Genomic DNA, 20296 nt, shown 5'->3' on the forward strand with positions numbered 1-20296 from the left:
TAGGAGAAGAATATGGCATGCTGGGATGAAGAGGTTAAGAGGAAGAAGCAAGTGGCTAGAGTGGATACAGGACAGGGGTTCATTTGAAATAAGAACTGAATACAGTATATTGAGAGCAAGAAGTGCATCAAGAGACTAGTGATGTGGAAAAAGGAGGTAACTGATGATCTTGGAAGAAAAATGAATGCAAATTGCTCTGAAAATGAAAAGTTATTCTGGAGAGGTGCAGAAATGTAGAAGTGACAGTGGAAGGAAATGTAAATGTGTGAAGATGTAAGTAGTAGATTATCAACCCATGGGGATGAAGAACCAGATGGAAACAATATTTTGAAAGTCTAATGAATGGGACTGGAGAGAGCAAAGCAACTGTCAAAATGATTGGTATTGGGGGTGTATAGAGATGGAATGCAGTGCCAGGAAAGGTGACACTTGCACAGGTGAAGAATGCTGCGAAACAGCTGAAATGGGAAAGTAGCTGGGGTTGATGAAATGCATGCAGAGATGATGAAGTGTAATGGAAAGAGCAGAATGAAGTGCGTATTGGAGATATGTAAGAAGGCATGGATGAGTGAAACTGTGCCAGTAGAGTGGAAAAAGACAGTGATTGTACCCCTGTACAATAATAAAGGTGAGCGAGGTGAGTGCAAGAATTATCGTGGCATAAGTCTGTTGAATGATGTAGGGAAGGTGTAAAAGAATTAGGAAGTAAGAGAGATGTCAGAAGTCCTAGTGAGTGATGAACACGGTGGCTTTAGGAGTGGCAGAGGATGCATGGATCAGATATTCGTAGTGAGACAAATAGTGGAGAAGGGCTATAGGGTGTTTATGGCCTTTATGGATCTGAAAAAGCATATGACAAAGTAGACAGAGAAAGATTGTGGAAGGTTTTGCTCATGTACGGTATAGATGGTAAGGTGCTAGGTGCTGTCGAGTTTTTATGATGGTAGTGAGGCATGTGTAAGGGTAAATGGGCATCCAAATGTATGATTCACGAACAGCGTTGGCATGTGGCAAGGTTGTGTGATGTTCCCATGGTTGTTCAATATATGTAAGGAGGGGGTGATGAGAGAAGTAAAAACACAGGTAATGGAGAGAGAGAGAGAGCATTGGTAATGAATGGTGATGGATGGAATATTTCAAATTTGTTGTATGCTGATGATGCTGTGCTACTTGCAAATACCGGACAAGAGCTTGGTAGAGTAGTGCAGAGTTTTGCAGATGTCTGTGAGCATCATGCCTGAGATTAAATGTAGAAAACAGTAAAGTGATGGTAATTGAGGAAGAAGGTGTCTTCTATTTTGAAGTTACAGTGAAAGGAGAGAGACTGGAATTGGTGGGAGTTCAAATACGGTAAAACCTCTACAACTCGGCATAATACATGTGCAAGCCTTGCCGAGGTAGCCTATTTGCTGTGTTGTAGGGATGAACTTAAGTTCCTGCAGCACACACACAAAAAAAAAGAAAAAAATGGAAAAAAATTAAAAGTTTTTACAATAAATAGTAAAAGCTGCCTTACCATGAGTCCATGCAGTTGTAGGGTGTATTGCAGGCATGGAGGAGGACTTTTGGTAGTTTTTGGAAGTGTTAGGTGGGCTCAAGATCACTTTTGGGCACACCTTTACTGAACTGTACTTGTCACAGTACACTATGTAAAGCACAGTTAACACTATAAAGGCCATTACTGTAATGTATTTATCGCTTGTACTATACTGGAGAACTAAGCACCAAACACTTAAACATTACTGTACAACTCGGCATCTTACCGAGTTGGGGGAGATTTTTGCTGACTCTCTTCCTCTCACGTGTGAATTATTTGGGAATTTTTGAATTTTGATTTTTTAAATGAATATTTTGGAGCGGTCCCGAGTTGTAGAGGTTTCTGACTTGAAGGATGCCGAATTGTAGAGGTTTTACTGTACCTGAATACAGTGATAGAAAAGGGAAAAATATGAAAAAGAAGTGGAAAGTAGAGTGACACAAGGAAGGAAAATAGCTGGTGCTATGGAGGCCTTGATGAGAAAGGATATAATTTGAATTACCATTGTAGTGGTTTTTCATGCAGAGCAAGACCCGAACTGTAATTTATGCAAAAGGCCTAAACAATGAGGCAGAGACAAAGCATTGGTGAAAGGATGAAGTTCTTTGGGAAAGGTGAAAACATACAGCTGAACAATGCAAGCCATTGCAATATATAGCCATACTGGATTGTCCAAAATAATCCTGGGGAGATTCATATGAGTAATTACCTCCCTGATATACTTTCAAAGATTCTTTTCTCAACCATGCAGGTTAAAGTACAGGAAACCTGTCCTTTACCTAGCATGGGATAGGTATATATCATTGAAGGGCTATATCCGAAGAGGCCAGTAAATCGTTGAACTTGTGTATATATAGGATAAGGGTTAAGCGGTCGATATATCAAAAGGTAAACATATGAGGCCTGTTCAGAAAGTCTCTGATGTTAGGTTTTAAATAAATAGTTAACCTGTTGTGCTAGGACAATAATCTCCCTTAAAGTATTCCCCATCAGACTTGACACATGTAGCCCAGCACTCTTTCCAGTGCCCGAAACATTTTTCAAAGTTGGTTTTCGGTGCAGAGTCTGTAACATCTTCACTGACGAGCAGTTAGCTATAATTTATAAGAGTCATGTGCACTGTCAGCTGGAAGATTTGCTCACCTTTGTGGAATGGATGTAGAGAGGTTGCACCAAAACAACTAGACAAGATTCAGAACAAAGCCGTTAGAATTATTAATAACTTTGCTTTTACCTTACCCTACCCTTCCTTTCCCTTGCCCTACCCTTCCCTTCTCTACTCTTCCTTTCCCTTACCCTACCCTACCCTTCCTTTCCCTTCTCTACTCTTCCTTTCCCTTACCCTACCCTACTCTACCCTTCCCTTCCCTTACTGTGCTTTGCTCTTCCTTTCCCTTACCCTACCCTACTCTACCCTTTCTATAACTTACCCCTCTCTCCCCTTCCCTTCCTTTACACTATCCTACCCTTCCCTAGCCATATACTATACTACCCTACCCTTCCCTCCCCTACTCTTCCCTTCCATTCCTCTCCCATAACTCACCTTTTCCTTCCCATATCCCCCTCTTCCCTTCCCTTACTCCACCATACTACCCTTTCCTTCCCCTACCTTGCTGTCCTTCCTCTTACCTCACCCTACCCTTCCTTACCTTATGTTACCCTACCTATACCCATCCTTTTACTTTCTTTATCCTACCTCTACTCATCCCTTCCATCTTACCCTGCCCTATCCAATCCTACCCTTTCCTTCCCCACAGCTTTCCTTACCATTCCGTACTCTATCTTACCTCACTCTTTGTCATACCTTTTCTTTACCCCTTTCTTTCACCTTTCCCTTACCCTGCACTTCCCCAGTGAAGGCTAGGGGCAATGTCAATTTATTCTCGTTAATTTCATAAATATTTTAATAAAAAGTCATTATGACCATTTGTTTTAAATTATTTCAGATACTTGTAAAGGAGATAGATATAAGGACACAAGGTAGAAGGTAAGGTAAAGGGTGGTAGTGGGGTAGGAAGAGGGAAGGTAGTAGGGTAAGAAAAGGGAGGGTAGTAGGGTAGGAAGAGGGGGGTAGTGAGAAAGAAAAGGGAGGGTAGTAGGGTAGGAAGAGGGAGGGTAGTAGGGTAGGAAGAGGGAGGGTAGTAGGGTAGGAAGAGGAGGTAGTAGGGTAGGAAGAGAAGGTAGTAGGATAGGAAGAGGGGGTAGTAGGGTAGGAAGAGGGGGTAGTAGGGTAGGAAGAGGGGGGTAGTAGGGTAGGAAGATGGGGGGTAGTAGGATAGGAAGATGGGGGGTAGTAGGGTAGGAAGATGGGGGGTAGTAGGGTAGGAAGAGGGAGGGTAGTAGGGTAGGAAGGTGGGGAATAGTAGGGTAGGAAGGGAAAGGTGGGGGGTAGTAGTAGGGTAGGAAGGGAAAGGTGGGGGTAGTAGGGTAGGAAGAGGGAGGGTAGGAAGGTGGGGAATAGTAGGGTAGGAGGGGAGAGGTTGGGGGTAGTAGTAGGGTAGGAAGGGAGAGGTGGGGGGTAATAGGGTAGGAAGGTTGGAGGGGGGGTAGTAGAGTAGGAAGGGAGGGAGGTAGGTAGTAGGGTAGGAAGGTTGGAGGGGGGTAGTAGGGTAAAAAGGGAATAGAGGGTAGTGGAGAAGGAAGGAAGGGGGGAGTAGTAGGGTAGCAAAGGGATGGGGAGTAGTGGGATATGAAGGAAAGGGGGTGGGGGTAGGAAAAGGGTAGTAGTAGGGTATGAAGGAGGAAAAGAGGGGGTAATAGGGTGGGGAGGGGAGTAAGAAGGGAAAGAGGGAGGTGGTATAGTAAGGTAGGAAGGGGGTATTAGGGTAGGAAGGGAGGGTGGGATGGTGAACAAGGAAGGGAGTGGGGGTAGGAGGGTACATAAAGAGAGGGTGGTAATGAGGTAGAGGGAGGGAAGGGGATGGTAGGGTAATGGAAGAGACAGGGGGGAGTAGTAGTGTAGAGGAAGGGAGAGAGGGTGGCAGGATAGAGGAAGGGAGAGGAGGTGGCAGGATAGTGGAAGGGAGAGGTGGTGGCAGGATAGAGGATGGGAGGGAGAGGGTAGTAGGACAGAGGAAGGGAGAGGGGGTGGCTGGAGAGAGGAAGGGAGAGGGGGTGGCAGGATAGAGGAAGGGAGAGGGGGTGGTAGGATAGAGGAAGGGAGAGGGGGTGGTAGGATAGAGGAAGGGAGAGGGGGTGGTAGGATAGAGGAAGGGAGAGGGGGTGGTAGGATAGAGGAAGGGAGAGGGGGTGTTAGGACTGAGGAAGGGAGAGGGGGTGTTAGGACAGAGGAAGGGAGAGGGGGTGGCAGGACAGAGGAAGGGAGAGGGGGTGGCAGGATAGAGGAAGGGAGAGGGTAGTAGGACAGAGGAAGGGAGGGGAGGTGGTAGTGTACAGGGAAGGAAGACGGGGTAAGAGGGTAGAGGAAGGAAGGGGAGAGTAATAATGTTGAAACTTAAGTCATAAAGTCATGTAAACCTTAATTTATGTATGTACATTATTTTGAAAAGTCTTTAATAAAGAATAAGAAATAATACTCTCTCTAACATAACAAATATTTTAAGACTCAGGAAGGGGGGCATGGAAGGGGTAGGATGGAGGAGGAGGATGGGGGTAGGAAGGAGAGGGGGAGGAGGTGGGGGTATGAAGAGGTGGTGGTGGGGGGTAGGAAGAGGTGGAGGAGGGGGGTATGGAGAGGAGGAGGAGGAGGGGGGTATGGAAAGGAGGAGGAGGGGGGATAGGGAGAGGAGAGGGGTAGGAAGGAAGAAGAGGAGGGGAGTAGGAAGAGGAGGTGGAGGGGGTAGAAGGAGGAGGGGAGTAGGAAGAGGAGGAGGAGGGAAGGAAGAGGAGGAGGAAGGGAGTAGGAAGTGGAGGAGGAGTTGGAGGGGGGGTAGGAAGAGGAGGTGGAGGGGGTAAGAGGAGGAGGAGGGGGGTAGGAAGAGGAGGTGGAGGGGGATAGGAAGAGGAGGAGGAGGGGGTAGGAAGAGGAGGAGGAGGGGGTAGGAAGAGGAGGTGGAGGGAGTAGGAGGAGGAGGGGAGTAGGAAGAGGAGGAGGAGGGGAGTAGGAAGAGGAGGAGGAGGGGGGTAGGAAGAGGAGGAGGAGGGAGTAGGAAGAGGAGGAGGAGGGAGTAGGAAGAGGAGGAGGAGGGAGGAGGAAGAGGAGGAGGAGGGAGTAGGAAGAGGAGGAGGAGGGAGTAGGAAGAGGAGGAGGAGGGAGGAGGAGGAGGGGGTAGGAAGAGGAGGAGGAGGGGGATAGGAAGAGGAGGAGGAGGGAGTAGGAAGAGGAGGAGGAGGGGGTAGGAGGAGGAGGATAGGAAGAGGAAGGGGAGGGGGTAGGAACAGGAGGAGGAGGAGGAAGGGAGTAGGAGGAGGGGGTAGGAAGAGGAGGTGGAGGGGGATAGGAAGAGGAGGTGGAGGGGGATAGGAAGAGGAGGAGGAGGAGGGGTAGCAAGAGGAGGTGGAGGTAGTAGGAAGAGGAGGAGGGGAGTAGGAAGAGGAGGAGGAGGGGGTAGGAAGAGGAGGTGGAGGGGGATAGGAAAAGGAGGAGGAGGGGGATAGGAAGAGGAGGAGGAGGGGGTAGCAAGAGGAGGTGGAGGGGGATAGGAAGAGGAGGAGGAAGGAAGAGGAAGAGGAGATGGAGGGGGACAGGAAGAGGAGGAGGAGGGGGTAGGAAGAGGAGGAGGAGGGGAGTAGGAAGAGGAGGAGGGGGTAGGAAGAGGAGGAGGGGGTTAGGAAGAGGAGGAGGGGGTAAGAAGAGGAGGAGGGGGTAGGATGAGGAGGAGGAGGGTAGGAAGACAAGGAGGGGGATAAGAAGAGGGGGAGGAGGAAGAGGAGGGGTAGGAAAAAGAGGAGGGTAAGAACAGAGGGAAGAAAGAGGAGGAGGAGGGTAGGAAGACGAGGAGGAGGAGGGTAGGAAGACGAGGAGGGGGTAGGAAGACGAGGAAGGGGTAGGACGAGGAGGCGGGTAATAACAGGAGGAGGGGGGTAGGAAGAGGAGGAGGAGGATAGAAAAAGGAGAGTAGGAGGAGGAGGGGCAGGAGGAAAAGGAGGAGGGTAAGAAGAGGGAAGGAAGAGGAGAGTAGGAAGAGGGTAGGAGGGATTAGGGGGTAGGAAGAGGAGGAGGATATGAAAAGGATGGGGGTAGGAAGTGGAGGGAAGGAAAAGGAGGAGGAGAGCAGGAAGAGGAGGAGTGGGGTAGGAAGAGCAGAAGGGTAGGAAGAAGAGGGGGTTGGAAGAGAAGAAGGAGGGGTAGGAAGAGGAGGAGGTGGGGGGTAGGAACAGAGAGAATGAAGAGGGGGGTAGGGAGGAGGAGGAAGGGATAGGAAGAGGAGAAGGAGGGGGGTAGGAAGAGGAGGAGGAAGATTACAATCATATAATAGTACATAACAAATTTAATAATGGATAGTAATAATTGCAAAAGTTAAAAAAGAATTTAAAAAAAATATATCAAGGTACAGTGACCAAAAAGTATCTATGGTTATAATTTTTATTTTATTTTTTTTCCATAGTACAGCTGGTAGTAAGGAGAAAGAAAGAGAGAAAGTAAGAGAATTAAAATAAAACGAAGTACAGGAGAGAGAGAGAATTAAAATATAACGAAGTACAAGAGAGAGAGAGAAATTAAGATATAGCAAAGTACAGGAGAGAGAGAGAGAAAGAGAGAGCAAAGTATAACAAACATAATACTGCATATTCTTGGATGAGCTATAACTAAATACATACCTAGTCAGGGAGAACTACCAGCATGATGAAATGGGCCTCATATTCATCCACTTATCCTCCAAGCCCATGGTATCCTGGCTCCAGCAGATTGGTGATACTCCCCACACTTACCTTCATATTAACCTATAAAATCCATCTCAAACATATACATATAAAGCACATGTAAATTACAATGTTATATTTTTGTCACCAAGGATATATTTTTGTCACCAAGCCTATACTTTCATGCCAACAACCATTTTTAATGCCAATAAATTGCAGCTTTTAGCTCGAGTGATCATTCCTGCACTATGCCCTTATTTGTGGTTGTGGAGAGGGTTGCTGTATGTCATGGCGCTGATATAACTGGCTGCCTCACAAATGGCCCCCGACTTCTTTTCTCCCAATTGGGGGCTGTAGGAGGACAATTTCAACTTCCCTCGACTTTTTTTTATCTCCCAAACAAGGGCTGTGGGCTGTAGGACGGCAATTTAATATCATTCGACTCTCCTTTATCTCCCAAATGAGTCATGGGCTGTAGGATGACATTCAACATCTGTCGACTCTCCTTACCTCCCAAACATCCCTTGACTCTCCTTTCTTTCCCACACAAGGGGTCGTGGGCCACAGGAGGGCCATTTCAGGCTGCTCTCCACAGGGTTCATATTAGCAATGAACCTGGCACCACAGCAATATTATGATCACTCTACCCAGGTCCACCACGAGGAGGTAAGCTGCTCGGACCCACACCATGCCCGTCCCAACCACCCTACTGTTGGACATGCTGCCATCATCATTGTTGCAATTTGACATGTTGCAATCTGTGTCTGTGTTGAAGGATGGCAGTTCACATTTGACATTTGGAGAACTGGAAGCATTAAATTTGGTCATCAATTTCTTCTTGATCTTAGTCCGTGTCTTCTTTAGAACACACCGAGAACAGGAAGTGGTGTGTGTGAGACAAAGAAAACACACCAAGAACAGGAACTGGTGTGTATGAAACACGGAAACCACCTGGTGCGCGTGACGCAAAGAAAACACCAAGAACAGGAACTGGTGTGTGTGATGCAAAGAAACCACACCAAGAACAGGAACTGGTGTGTGAGATGCAAAGAAACCACACCAAGAACAGGAACTGGTGTGTGTGATCCAAAGAAAGCATACCAAGAACAGGAACTGGTGTGTGTGACGCAGAAAGCATACCAAGAACAGGAACTGGTGTGTGTGACGCAGAAAGCATACCAAGAACAGGAACTGGTGTGTGTGACGCAGAAAGCATACCAAGAACAGGAACTGGTGTGTGTGAGACGCGGAAAACACACCAAACGGAACTGATGGATGTGGAATGATGAGCTCACAACAATGGAATTGAATGCCGGCTGCAAAACAATTCCCGGTGGTGCACACTTAGCACCTTCCAAACTAATGTACATTGAAAGAGTTCTAGTTAGCGAATCAAGCCAGCCCATAATAATTTCTCTGATGATGCTGACCATATCACAGGCTTTATGCCGAAATTTTTTGTGGTGTAATTTGATGACATTTTGGTGACATCATCAATTCCGGTAGTGTTGATGTCAGTCCAGTGCAGTGGGTAAACCTACTGATTGTCTTGAGAAGCAATCTAAAGGCAGTACAAAAAGGTATATCCAGTACTGAGGCCGTTTATCAGTGGTACAGGTGTTGACAACATCACTGATATGGTCAGACTTGGTGTCATGGAGTATAGCCCAGTTGTTTTTTGTTACCCAAAAGTTATGGCCTCAAAACCATCCTCTCAGGTACATCCAGCACCCACACGGCATATAAAAAACATCTGGGATAAAAATCATAAAAACATAAATTTCAAAGATATTATTCAGTGGAAGAAAGAAGTAAAAAAGCAACCACGTGACTGTCACACGCAAGGGCCGAGTGCATGTGATGGCTGGAACGTCCCACCTTTGTGACAGCTCACTGTTCACTTAAACGTGCTGTTGTGGGTTCGCTCTGCAGCATCCTAGGATCAGGGCATCGTTTTCGTGACCCCACCTTAGCGACCCCCTGGTAAGATGCCCGTCCCACCACAAGCACTACACGCATGGCAGATCGATATCGAATGACACAAACTGGCAGGGTGTGTATGTGTGGATTATTCTAAGTGACCCAGCCACCCAGGCTTCACAGGAAGAAAGACAGTCAGAGAAATCAAGGGGGAGAGAGGAGGGAGGGGGGGTACACACTGACTCAGCCAGTGAAAACACCTGATATTCAGTCAGCTAAACAGTATGGTAATCAACCATACCGTGTCAGGGCTTGGCAGATTTTTACGGCCAGACACCCACTTCTGACACCAACCTTCCCCAATTTATCCGGGCTTGGGACCAGCAGAGTTGAGCCGGAATCCATCTGGGATCCAACGCAACTCAATGGCTAGGGTAAAATGTCATATACTCCTAATTTAACTTGGCCTAAAACTGCCATCTACCCATGAATCCCTGCAAGGTTAACAATCACCTGTCACCTGCTGTATGGGTTATTTTTTTTATATTTTTCCTTTTGTGCTGTATATATATATATATATATAAAAGTACACCTCTCCCCCACTATTCGACAGGGATGCATTCCATAAAATGTGGTTGAATAATATATTGGTCAAATACCTAACCTATTTTTCCCCTAAGATTGTTAAGAAATAGGGGGGTTAGGTTCCTGACCACCTTCGTCATTCAAAAAATATTCAATAAAGATGGAAAAAAATACCGAAAGTGACACAGGGATTTGAGCTGTTTTCCTGTAGATGTATGTTCTCAAAGTACTACATAAATCTCAGATGATTGACATTGATTTTCGATCAGAAAAAGTATATACTGTACATATATACAGTATATATATATATTGAACAAACGAAATATACCTACTTAGTGATATTACAGAAAGCCGCTTGAACGCCTTCGATAGCGTGTTTACTGCCGATCCCGCCGACTGGACACGACATCACCACACCAAAACAAACTCAGATGTATGCAACTTAAAACCATAAATAGCAGTGGAATCCTAACTGGAAGCGCTGAAACCTAACTTAGGGGCTTGGCCCCCAGGACCCCCCAGTGATTATAACCCACCTAACCTAGTGCAAACTAAGATGTGCATTATATCAAACTTGTGCCAAAACAGTATCATGCGTTAAGAGCCTTTGTTTATCATTGGCACAATTGTCACCTGACCATGCGATGGCGAAACACTCACTCAGGCTGGTCAATGTGGGGGGTAAACTTTGATGAAAATGTTATCATGTTGGGTTAGGTATAGTGTCGCAGCACACAGGAGGAAAACATTTGTTTAATGGGTTATCCGACACACCAACATGGGAAATATTTAGGGTCATCACGGCCAGGGGTTAAATACAAAGAAAACTTGGTATGGGAAGTATTGCTTGTTTTCACCAAACAGATACATGGATGCATCATCATATTTGCAGGGCACACGAGCCCTCCACAATTACAAGGTGGTTCTTGTGTGTGTGTGTGGTTATATACAGGGTGTCCTGGGAGGTAAGGCAAAAACTTTGGGAAATGATAGATGAGGGAATTCTAAGCAAAAAATGTTAAATGAACATGTGGCCAAATCTCAGCCATTACGGAGCCACAATTACTGATTACCTTATGGGTGAATTATGGAGACCATTTTTGCCCATAAGCCCATCAGTAATCGTGGCTCCGTAATGGTTGAGATTTGGAATAATGCCTGCTAAAATGCATCAGTATAGTTTGTACTCTGGGAAATGAATACTCTAGCAGCTGTGCTTTAAAATAGACTGACATGTTACCTTTTCTTCTGCAGGCTGGATTTAGTCGAGGTCTGTCCTTTGGCACAGCAGATGATGACTTCACCCTGGAGAGTCTGGATCCACTCAAGAACTAAATGGTTTGACCTTATCTTTTCCATCACATTCCACCACCACTTTTCTGTACCCAACCACACCAGTATCCTTTCATTCCCCCACCCCACCATTGCACTCAACACTCTACTAAATACCTTACAATAGCACTCCACAACACCCTCTCGATCTTCCACAATTCTGTGTTGTATACTTAGTCCAAAAAGTATGTGAAATTATTGTCTTAAAAAAAAAATAAAAAAAAAAATAAAGCATTAAAAAATGACTGTGTAAGCTGATGTTTATACTGTATCAATACTGCATGAAATCCACTATCCATTAAGAAGTATTTGTACTGACTAAAAATGCAGACTGCAGTGATGTTCACTATGAATCTGTCAATCTCCTAATTTCATATACTTTTTGAAGGAAGTGCACTTGCCCCTTCCCCTCAATTTCCCCACTATAGGGCAGCCCCATCCTTGTACTGTCATCCCTGCTTGAAAGACTTTAAGTTGCCACCAAGTGTGTGTGATATTTGCACATACTGTATTTAGTTAATGATTTCAGAGCAAACTTAGCACAGTACTCTTACGTACAACTGTGATAATGCAAGTCTTTGCTTAGACTTACAAAAAAAAGTGGAAAAAAAAAAAAAAAAGTTATTTGCAGAGGTTCAATAAAAGCAGGTTAGTTCTAGCTAGTAGTTGCTATGAAGTGAAAGTGGAAAAATAAAGGTAAACCATAATAGTATAGATGACCCTTTTCTTATTTAGCTTTCTCTTGAAAGAATGCATGCTCTTCAGCTAGTTCACCCTTATGAATGATAATTCATCACTGGACTCCTTACCTATCAGTGCTATCTAGCCTGTCCCATAACTTGACAGCTCATCTTGTTTGCTAAGCACGTCACATCTGCAAAGTACACATGTACAGTTATGTACCCAGTTTATTACTATGCTGCAGCTATAACCATGCAAGTAACCTATGCAAAGATGGACATGGACATTTACAAAAGTGCACATTAAACATGAGCATACTAGGCAATGCACAAACTTCGCATTTCAACCAAACTTGCAAACAGTATATAGTACTGTTTGCATGATGTGCACTATCTGCACAAGGCACTTTCACATGCACAAACACTCAACCACATAAGAGATACACATTGAAATATAATTTATGTATGAACATATCTGTATAAAAATGTATTCCCACAGCTACTGACTTATTATAGTCTTGCAACCTGATATTGTGTGTAAAGTCCACCCTCCTCCCCTTTTTTGTACACAACTGTTTTAGATATCTGCTAATCTCAGTTATAAAAAAAATATATATATATATACAGAGGGAATATTCAGTTGTTCTCAATGAGTACCATTTCTGTAAAAAGCTATCAAGGAAATCTGATTCACTCAATGAGCGGCTAATTGGTGTTTTTCAGTGATTGTAGAAACAGTATTTTGTTACCCTTGTGATTTGTGAAAAACATGAAATTACCCAAAATTACTGGGGGTGGGTAGGGTATATTATAAATGTTATAGAATAACTGACAGGCACTGATAGGAATGTTCCATAAAGTTTAATTATGGCATGTGTGGGAGTTGTTAATAGAATATAAACTTAGCTTATGAGTGGGAGTTGTTAATGGAATATAAACTTAGCTTATGAGTGTGTTAATAACAACATATATTTGAGAACAGTGGAGGAAAACTAGAGCATATTTGACACCTACCCAGTACTTGAACATGAAGCTGATTTGACACCAAGGAATGCAAGTTTAAATGGGACTGTAAAAAAATCAGTTGAACATAAAATGATCATTATTCTAGAGGTATGAATGGATAAGTAATTCTAAACAAAATGCTAAGTACGAATGACTGAATCAGTGTTTTTTTCTCTGAAATTATGAACTGATCAATCAAGATAATCAATTTTTAGTGACAATATGGAAGAAGTTAAGTTGGAGATAGGGCTTTATAACCAGGTTTGGCGAGTTTCGGGTACAGCCATCAGCAAAAGTGTCCCTACATTTCTCTCCCAGCTATGGCAATGTAAAGTGCTATGTGACCTGTGTTTATGTGATAGCAGGAGGAAGCAGTTAACAGAAGAGTATGAGAAGGAAAAACACCCTGTCATTTGGGGAGAAAGGAAAAATATGGAAGGCAGGACACAACACTACTGGAGAACTGTGCAAACTTCTGTTCATGGCTGTACCTTGACTCTGGTGCTGCAACGTGATGCAAATTCAGTTAATTGTAAAATAGTGTGGCTGAAAGTTGCTGTATGAAATATATGGAAAGTAAAGTTAGGTTGGGTCTGAGAATGCAAGGTAGGAAGGTGCTGATTTACTCATTGGAAGGGTAACTATACTCTTTTTACAATAATTCAACGTAAAGTTATTATATTTCATGAATATTAAGTTATGAGAAATAGTACTAAAATAAGATGCTTGTCATGCAAAAATGTTATGGACAGGATGCAGCACTGCACTGTCATCTTTCTGCTTTTGGGCTGTGTGAAATAAGCTGCAAGAGGACAAATATCTAGATCAAGTCACAGTAAAAAGGGTATAATGTGTTTTAGTGACTGCAGCCCCCAAATCAACACGCCTTACCAAGGCTGTACCTGATAGTGATCTGAATTGCCAGATAGGCTATACAGTATTTGTACTACTTAAGTATGTGTGCAAATGGTTTCAAACTGAATAATCCAGTGAAGGTTAAATGTGTATGTTGCTGTTGAACAGATGAGGTAGGTAGCTATATTAGAGAGGACATAAAGTATGAGGAATAATCAACAGCCTTACTCTTACATATGTGATAGTTAAGATGATAGATTTTAGACTGATATAAAGCACTACAGTAGTATGTCTGTTGACAATTAGGCAAAAATGTAAATATTTAGTAGCATCTGATTTTCTTAGCAGGGATTTTGTGTGCTTGTTAGAACTATGATAATTATTTTACAACACTGATGAATATGAGTGTATTTGAGTTTTATCAAAACTAGTTATCTGCTTAATTATATGAACAATTTTTTTTATATATGAACTTTATCTGTATATGTAGTCTGAAGTTATAAAAATACAGTTCTGTAATTGTTTTCATATTTGGGTTTTCTATATTAAAGAGTTTATATAGGAATAACATATTTATTTCTTGGATGTAAGGGTAGGAATGTTTAGGCAGGAGAGAGGGATGTCTGATGGGAGTGAGTAAGCCTTGAAAGTGAATAAGGACAAGAAGTGTAATGTGAGAGGAAGCAAGGGAGGTGAAGTGATTCTTGTCCTTGTTGTCCTATACTTTCATGTGAGATTATGCATTTAGTATGTTACCGAGACCTAGTTGTACCTATATTCTCGGTATCTTGCAGAACATCTGTGTTGATTCAATGCATCTTAGATGTAAGTTATCCCCACTTATTTCTCATACAGTCTTGCATTAACTTGCTGTTCATTCTGAAGCATATTACAGAAAACACCAAACTTGATTTCTGTAAAAGTGAATTATCAGACATTTTCAGTATAAATATTTGCACTGCAGCTTTCATTTAAAGGGGCATACAAATTGCATTAATGTGGCTGGGCTTCTGAGTTGGCAAATGGTGATATTTTTCATACCACAGAGTCATATCACGTAACTAATTACTTTTGCCAGTTTATCCAGCCACTTCCTGTTTCACAGATACTACCCTGAGTAAATTTTCTCTTCCACTTAATGTATTGCACGGTTTCACCACATGATTAAAAGCACAACATAATTCTCTGCTACATCTTTAAGATTATCAATATGTTTTAGATACAAATGAATACAGATTGAATGCATTCAAATGGAGTATTAATATACTTAGTAAAACAGTTCAGTCAAAACTAATCTTAAACATTTCAACACTATACCAATGTTAGTACTAGTATATCACTGCATTAAAATCCCTGTATCTTACTATATATCCTAGTAATACCGGTATATCCTTACAATCTGAAGCTTAGTAGTTATATATTTGTCTTGTGGACCAATGTTGTATTTTGTAACAATAATTTATTCATAAATCTACTTTATTGGTACTGAATATTGCTGTTACTGCATCAGTGAAATTGATATCTTTTACTTTGTGGGTAATTTTATGAGGAATGTCAAAGGATCAAGTTAAATAAAAATGCTCATTTTTTGTTACCCACCATTATCTTTGTTGTGGAATCAGAGTGATATGACCTAATATTATGAACATAAGGGAATTACTTCTCTGATTTACAGTAGTTACCTCAATCCACTCCTCTGTGCAGTAGAAGATTAGAAGCAATGAGATGAACACAGTCACTATACTGTAGTCCAAAAAAGAAGAATGAACAAAGGATATCTAGTGTTCTGAAATTATGTTTAATACTTAATACAGGGTATCTAATGGAGTGAAATTATATGTTTACTTATAAATGGATCTTACTGATAAATGGCAAGTTATGGATGTGTTTTTGACTGCATTTGTTTGTGTTAAAATTACAGGTACTACTTCTGATATTAAACTACTTCATTTGCAGACACTATGAATTGCCATGTAATGCTTCTGAAGCCTGCCGCTGTGTTTTTCCAGACAGTACAGTAGTTGGTTTACATCATTACTGATATTACAACACTGGCCAAATGACAGTACAGTACAAACTCTCAGATCCAAAAATCCAATTTCCAAAAAGCTCTGCTTTAACCTGTTTTTGTTTGGTAGGGGGTGTTAAAACCTGTCCTCATAATATGAATACCTATTAGAAAAGTTTTTGTTTGTGGACATGTATAAGAATGGATGATAAATTACCAACACAAAGTACTGTACTTCATTGTTTCCTACTTATGTTTCTCTTGGCAAATAAATACCCTGTTATCATTATGGGTCTACAATCCCAAAATCACCCACTTACCATAACACCTTTGGACCTAAACATTATGGATTTGAGAGTCAGTAGTGTAGTCCATTGTTACTGCATATGCTAAAGCAAATATCCCCCAAAACTTTTCTCATTTCTCTGCAGATAGACAAGATACAAAAAAGCGGGTGTTGTATAACGGAACCTTTTGTTGTAACTGGCGGCTGTGTAAAGTGTAGTATAACTATGCAAGTTCATGCTGATATCTTTGCTACAATTTATTTTTGAACACCCCCTGCTTATGGTGAGTACAGCTGGTACAACAGATTGCTCTTCCTCTGTACTGAGAAGTTTGTGATGTATGATGTATTATTCCTTGTGAACTGCAGAATTATTCCCTTTTAACCTGATGACATAGAGTTGCTGCTGCTGCTAAGACGATCATATTGAGTTTGGGGGAGACCTGTTGTACTGAAAGGGCTAATGAAATACAAATTTTTCCTTTCTGCATGAAAATTTCTCTCAACTTGAATATACTCATTTAGAAGTAACACAAGTAGACTAAAAAACCATCATCAAATTCAAGGGTTTAGAAGTGAGCTTATGGAGGGCAGACACACAAACTGTGTTTAGTTTCTCCTTAGGACCCCTAGGTTGTGCATCTCAGGGTTGTATTTTTATTAGTTAAGGAGACTTACTAGTAACCATTCCTTACCAGTTTGTTGTTTACAACACTTAACCCCTTCACCACGAGGGTGACTGATCTCACACAGTACCCTGTACTAGGCCTCCCCCACTCGTTACCCCACATTGCTTTTCCAGGGAAAAGCTGCTATCTTGCAAAAAAAGCTATAGTGTTTTACATGTTTGTGTATGTGTGTGTAAAACTGAAACTGCCACTGCTTGTGTTTGTAATAAAAATTATATAAATCAAGACATTTTTGAGTAGGTTTATCATAAATAATAGTAAAAAAAATTATATAAATACAAATAAATTCAGTGTCTTTACTAGAAATGTTGTCTCTGAACTCACATCTCGGCCCACATTTTCTTGGCCTGTTTGGTCCAGGCTGTGGCATATCTTGGCTGTGCCACTGACGTTCTCTTCACCATATCAGCATCAAAAATTAGTTTGAATGAGTCCAAAAGGTGACAATTTTAGATTCACTAATTGCCTGGTTCAGCCCAAAAAAAATAACTCATAAATTCAGGCATGTGGTTGGGACGCGAGTCTCCAAATATGCTGCTAGGTGCCAGCCACCATCGGCTTCTTTCTCTTCAGTATCATCAAATTTATCACTCTCCAGTTCTTCACTGGACGAGTCATCAATGTGAGTCTTGCACAGATGGCTTGGTACTCATCACTCGAGGAACTGCTAGATTCCTCAAGAATAGTCTTGTGATTCAGCCACTATTCACTGTGGAGGGAGCAACAAAACACTCTCCTATGATTTATAGCCAAGCCTGATCGTGGCAGCATGCAGTGTTCCTATCCAGCACGCCTGTGATCACGTTACCTCCCATGTACTGTACACTGGGATTGGCTAAAAAAAAATAAAAGAGGGTGGAGCTTATTTTTTCCTCAGTAACATTTCCTAGCCAATATGAAAGGCCATAGCACAATAGAAGAACCTCTCTGCCGTCTTCTTTGGTCACACTGATGTAAGACGACTTAAAGGCATCAGAGTGTTTGTGCTCTTGAGGGTTATGACAACGTATAAGCTCATCGTGGAGAAGGGGTTAAATAATTTCATATGCAGTAAAACTTCAGTATAACGGACTACTTGGGACCCAAGCCATTTGAAAAAGGGCAAAAGTCTGATAAAAGCGACATCTGGACTTCCCCCTGCTAACTCGAACATTTTCTGATACATCCAACATTTGTCCAGATCGCACCAATGGTTTTTCACTACCATTGCAGTACTGTACAGTATTATACATTCACTACAATAATCAAATGATATAATATATATAACAATACTGTACTGGACACTGAACCATGACTTATTTACCTTATTGTGGTGAACATAGCTGCAGGGGTCAGGCAGTCCAGCCCACTTCTGGCTTTATCGGACTTTTTCATATATATATAAGAATTTGGTCTGGTCAGCTCCTTGATTGCGATTAAAGTGAATTCCATTATATTGCAGCCCATTATGTTGAGATTTTACTATATAATACATGGTCTACCTTGGTAGCCACAGGACATAAATGATTTAAGAGAATAGTACACTGGAGTATGCACTTTATTCCACATTACAGTACTGTAAATATAAATATGGTGCAGTCTATCTTGATGGCTATGACCTAAGTTGTTGATCAACCCCAGTTTATCTGGCCGACCCTGCAGGGTCATCCTATACAGCGAACTATGTTCCCTTGGGGCGGACAGTACCTTCCGACAGTAAAGTGTGGGGGTTTGGTTCATGGGTGGATTGCTGCATTTGTATCTCCACCTAGGTAGATGATGGTCACCACCCCCTATTACCACCTTTAAAGAATAATAGGATGCAATATGCAAAATAAATAACTAAGGAAGAGGTACTAGAAAGGTTCCAAAGCTCATGAGAATACCATCCTCAGTCATACTTGTTTGATCTGATTTATGTGTGGAGTGATAATGCTCCTCTTGGTTTTTCCCTCGTTATATTTCCTTAATTCAGACTTATCTCTCTTACCTTCATTCAGAGAGTGGAGTTTGTCTTCTGATTTTCCTCAGCCAAGTGTAGATGTTTGATATGGCATGGTAAACTCTTCATCAGCAGCACCTCTGGAAAATGAAATGCCGATGAATGCTCTACCCTTAGTTCTGAGGGACATTCCATAGGCCATGTAACTGTTCTTTTGTATATAGTTTTTGTGATTAATGAAGAATTGGCAGTCTGTATCTGCTACTCACCACTTGTAGTCTATTGCACTGCAGTTTTTTCATTGCTCTCTTCATTTGTACTTCTATAATATGTAATGGATTGCCCAGATATTTTGATGAACTGGAGATTTGTACTCACTAACCCTAGGCTGTAGCTTTTGTAAATAAAATGTAAATAGATCACAAGAATAATGTGTGTGTTACTATCATTGTTCTGTTTTGGGAAGACAACAGAAGAGCTGTTGAGTTTAGTATTGGGAAATGTTCAACATTGGCAAAATAGTACAAGAAATATTTATATGACCAGGAATTAGAGTACTGCCTAGCTGTGTTCCATGCCAGCCAATTGTCTGTAGAGTCATAACCTTCTAACAGTTGTCTAATCCACTAATAAGAAAGGGAGGTGTAAGTTGGAGAAGAGCAGCCAGATGGTAGAGGACAGGGTGACATAGATGCTGTTCATTTGTGGCCACCTCTTAAGGGATTAAGGCATCTAGCAATAAATATTTTCTTCTTATAGATAGTGTCAGTGACACGTCGAATGTTCACATGTATTTGTAAATTTTACACCAATCTTCCACAACTCTTGGATGGTGTCTGGAAAGGTGCAGCTCTTTGGACAAGTTGGCTGATACAGAGAATGGTGAACATGATGAAAATAACAAGTATCTCTGGCTGTCAGCATTAACACTGTTATAACTATAAAAGAAGACTGTCAGGGAAACAGGTGTAACAAAAATAGTTTTAAGATTTGCACTTTTTATGCTGCTGTCATGATCTTCATCATCCCAACCCTCATTCAAACCTAAAGATGGAGTGTGTGTGTGTGTGTGTGTGTGGGTGGGTGGGTGGGTGGGTGGGTGGGGGGGGGTCAATGTGCGTGTGTCTGGAGGGGATCTGTGGGGCAATGTGTGTGTCTGGAGGGGATGTATAAGGGATTGTGTGTGTGGGTGGGGGATGCGTGTGAGATAGGACCGTGGATGTGGGGGGGGGAGCGTGCATGTATGGGGCAGGGACTGTGTATGTGGAGGGGGGGGGGGACTGTATGTGTGGGGAATTGTGGACGTGAGGGGGAGGGGGACAGTGTGTGGAGTGTACAGTAGGTAATAGTGTGTGGGACTCTGTGGTATGAGAGGGAACGGTGTGATGGGGGAGGAGGAGAGTAGGGGGCATAGTGTATTATTAGGAAAGGAGAAGAGAGAGGAGAGGATAGGAAAGGGAGTGGAGTGGAGTGGAGTGGAGTGGAGAGGGGAGGAGAGGATAAGAAAGAGAAGTGAGAGTACAGGACAGATGACAAGAGGAGTGGAGGGAAGGGTGAAAGGTCAGATAAGAGTTGACCAACACTTACTATCAAGCAGCATCCGGCGTGTTTCCCCACCTGTGCTGTCCTACTGGCGCCATCACAAAACTCTCTCTCTCTCTCTCTCATACACACACACACACACACACACACACACACACACACACCTGCACCTC

General features: G+C 42.4%; 1 protein-coding gene across 4 annotated transcripts in view; it reads left to right on the forward strand.

Moving 5' to 3' along the window:
• The window catches only part of ced-6 (PTB domain-containing adapter protein ced-6), a 102087-nt gene extending 89660 nt beyond the window's left edge, over positions 1–12427 (forward strand). For all 4 annotated transcript variants that reach the window (XM_080269912.1, XM_080269911.1, XM_080269910.1 and 1 more), the window contains one exon: positions 11060–12427. In XM_080269912.1, the coding sequence (XP_080126038.1) occupies positions 11060–11140 (81 nt within the window). In that variant the 3' untranslated portion in view covers positions 11141–12427. The remainder of the gene's footprint in view (positions 1–11059) is intronic.
• The last annotated feature ends 7869 nt before the right edge of the window (positions 12428–20296 follow it).

This window comes from Coenobita brevimanus, chromosome 38 (genome assembly GCF_032717465.1).
Source record: "Coenobita brevimanus isolate Jiangsu-jjx chromosome 38, ASM3271746v2, whole genome shotgun sequence".
In the NCBI taxonomy this organism is placed as follows: Eukaryota; Metazoa; Arthropoda; class Malacostraca; order Decapoda; family Coenobitidae; genus Coenobita; species Coenobita brevimanus.